This window comes from Amphimedon queenslandica, unplaced genomic scaffold, assembly GCF_000090795.2.
Source record: "Amphimedon queenslandica unplaced genomic scaffold, v1.1 AMPQUscaffold_11289, whole genome shotgun sequence".
NCBI classification, from domain to species: Eukaryota; Metazoa; Porifera; class Demospongiae; order Haplosclerida; family Niphatidae; genus Amphimedon; species Amphimedon queenslandica.
The window spans coordinates 6,885-8,535 of NW_003548468.1; the positions used below are offsets into that span (position 1 = coordinate 6,885).

Sequence of the window (1,651 nt, forward strand, 5' to 3'; positions counted from 1 at the left end):
TTGGTGATTGCTATTATATGTTATGTTAAGAAAAAAAACAAAGACACAAAATCTTCTGTTCCTCCTCAAATGATTGAAGTAAATTTACACACGAACACAAACAGCTGCCTAGCTAAACACCATTTCTAATATCCACAGAGCTTAATATTATTGTAATTTGTTACACACAGTCATTATATTTTAAAAGGTTTACCTTTATGATGTGACAATGTTTTTTTTAATGTTGTTTTTCTCAAGAGTTAAAATAAGCCATTAGTTGTACATGTACATACATTTAAAATTTGTTTTTGTTAGGTGTTGTCTTAACCTTTTGTATAGTGTATTTTATGTTTGTGTTGTCTTTAACTTAATGGGAAGTTTGTAGTTTGTCAGGTATCATTATCTGCAATTATATATATACATGTAAAAATAATATAATATTGTCCTCATAATGAAAAAGTGTGTGTGTGTGTGTGTGTGTGTGTGCATGTGATGATGTTGCTTGTCATTATTTCGAACAATAATGTTACTATATTAATGACTGTGCAGCTGGTTTAGCAGGTGTTTGTGTCTGTGTGAATGCTTGCTTTTATATTATTTATTGATCTTTCTCCCTCTCTCTCTCTTCTCAAGGCTTATAACTATGCTCAAGTAGACTACTCTGCTAAATCATCTTCCTCTACGATACAAGCTCCTCCAAAACCAGCAAAAGCAATTTCACCCGAAGCTGATAATCAGGTTTTATATTCTGCCATTCAAAAATCGGCAGCATCTCATAACCCACCACCACCTCCAGAGGGTACTGAGTATGCTGATCTTGATCATAGTTCTTCGTCGTCTGGTAGACGCCACCAGAGACCCAAGGACACCAGTAATCAAGTCACGTATTCTCATGTGACTCATCATCATGATAGACGCAGAGTGAGGGGAAGTAACCATGGGAACTATTATTAATTAATTACTGAACTACTTTGAACTAGTATAAGCACACTGTCTTGTTTTGCCTTTTATGTGTGTCCTAATAATATGAGGATGATGTGTAGCATATGTACATGTATGCTCATGATGTCCATTTGTATGTTATGGTGTGCATTATGTATTATCACATGCTTAGTGTCAGCTGCCCCTGTACTATACAACTGGTATATCTTTGTCATTGATGGTATTATTGTGTACACATTTGTGTTATTCAACTAGAAGAATGTAAAACATTAAGGGGCTCAGCCCCCCCCCTGAGCCACGCCATTGTTGTGCTGTATGACCTTCCTTGCTGCTGGAGAAGTTTTTGGATAGCAGTTTAGTCTTATCTTGCTGACTGTTTGCTCAATAAAAGTATACACGTGAATGGGTAATGATAAGTATAATTTGCTAGGTGTTTTGTGTTCATCTGCTTTCTCTTTCATTTATACAGTAACACTGATACACAGCATGAAGATGAGGAACGTCTAATTACAACAAGTACACATTGAGAAAAAAATTAAAAATTTTTTTTAACTGTCAAAAGGTCAGAACTAGAAAAACAATGCAAAATTTTAACAATATAAAAGATTTTTAGTGATTAATTAATCACACCACGCTAAATATAAAAACAACTTGACAATGAGTACATTAATTTCTCAATGGTCCATAAGCTGGATTACTTGTTAGTGGAACAGAACTGGTGGCTCCTCCT

The 1,651-nt window shown here is 34.6% G+C and overlaps 1 protein-coding gene across 1 annotated transcript; it reads left to right on the forward strand.

Annotated features, from left to right (window-relative positions):
- Positions 1-6: 6 nt before the first annotated feature.
- LOC109589469 (uncharacterized) lies at positions 7-1,178 on the forward strand. The gene is made up of 2 exons (XM_020005548.1): positions 7-78; positions 613-1,178. The coding sequence occupies exons 1-2, from the start codon at positions 70-72 to the stop codon at positions 931-933; spliced, it is 330 nt and encodes a 109-aa protein (XP_019861107.1). The 5' UTR covers positions 7-69; the 3' UTR covers positions 934-1,178.
- The last annotated feature ends 473 nt before the right edge of the window (positions 1,179-1,651 follow it).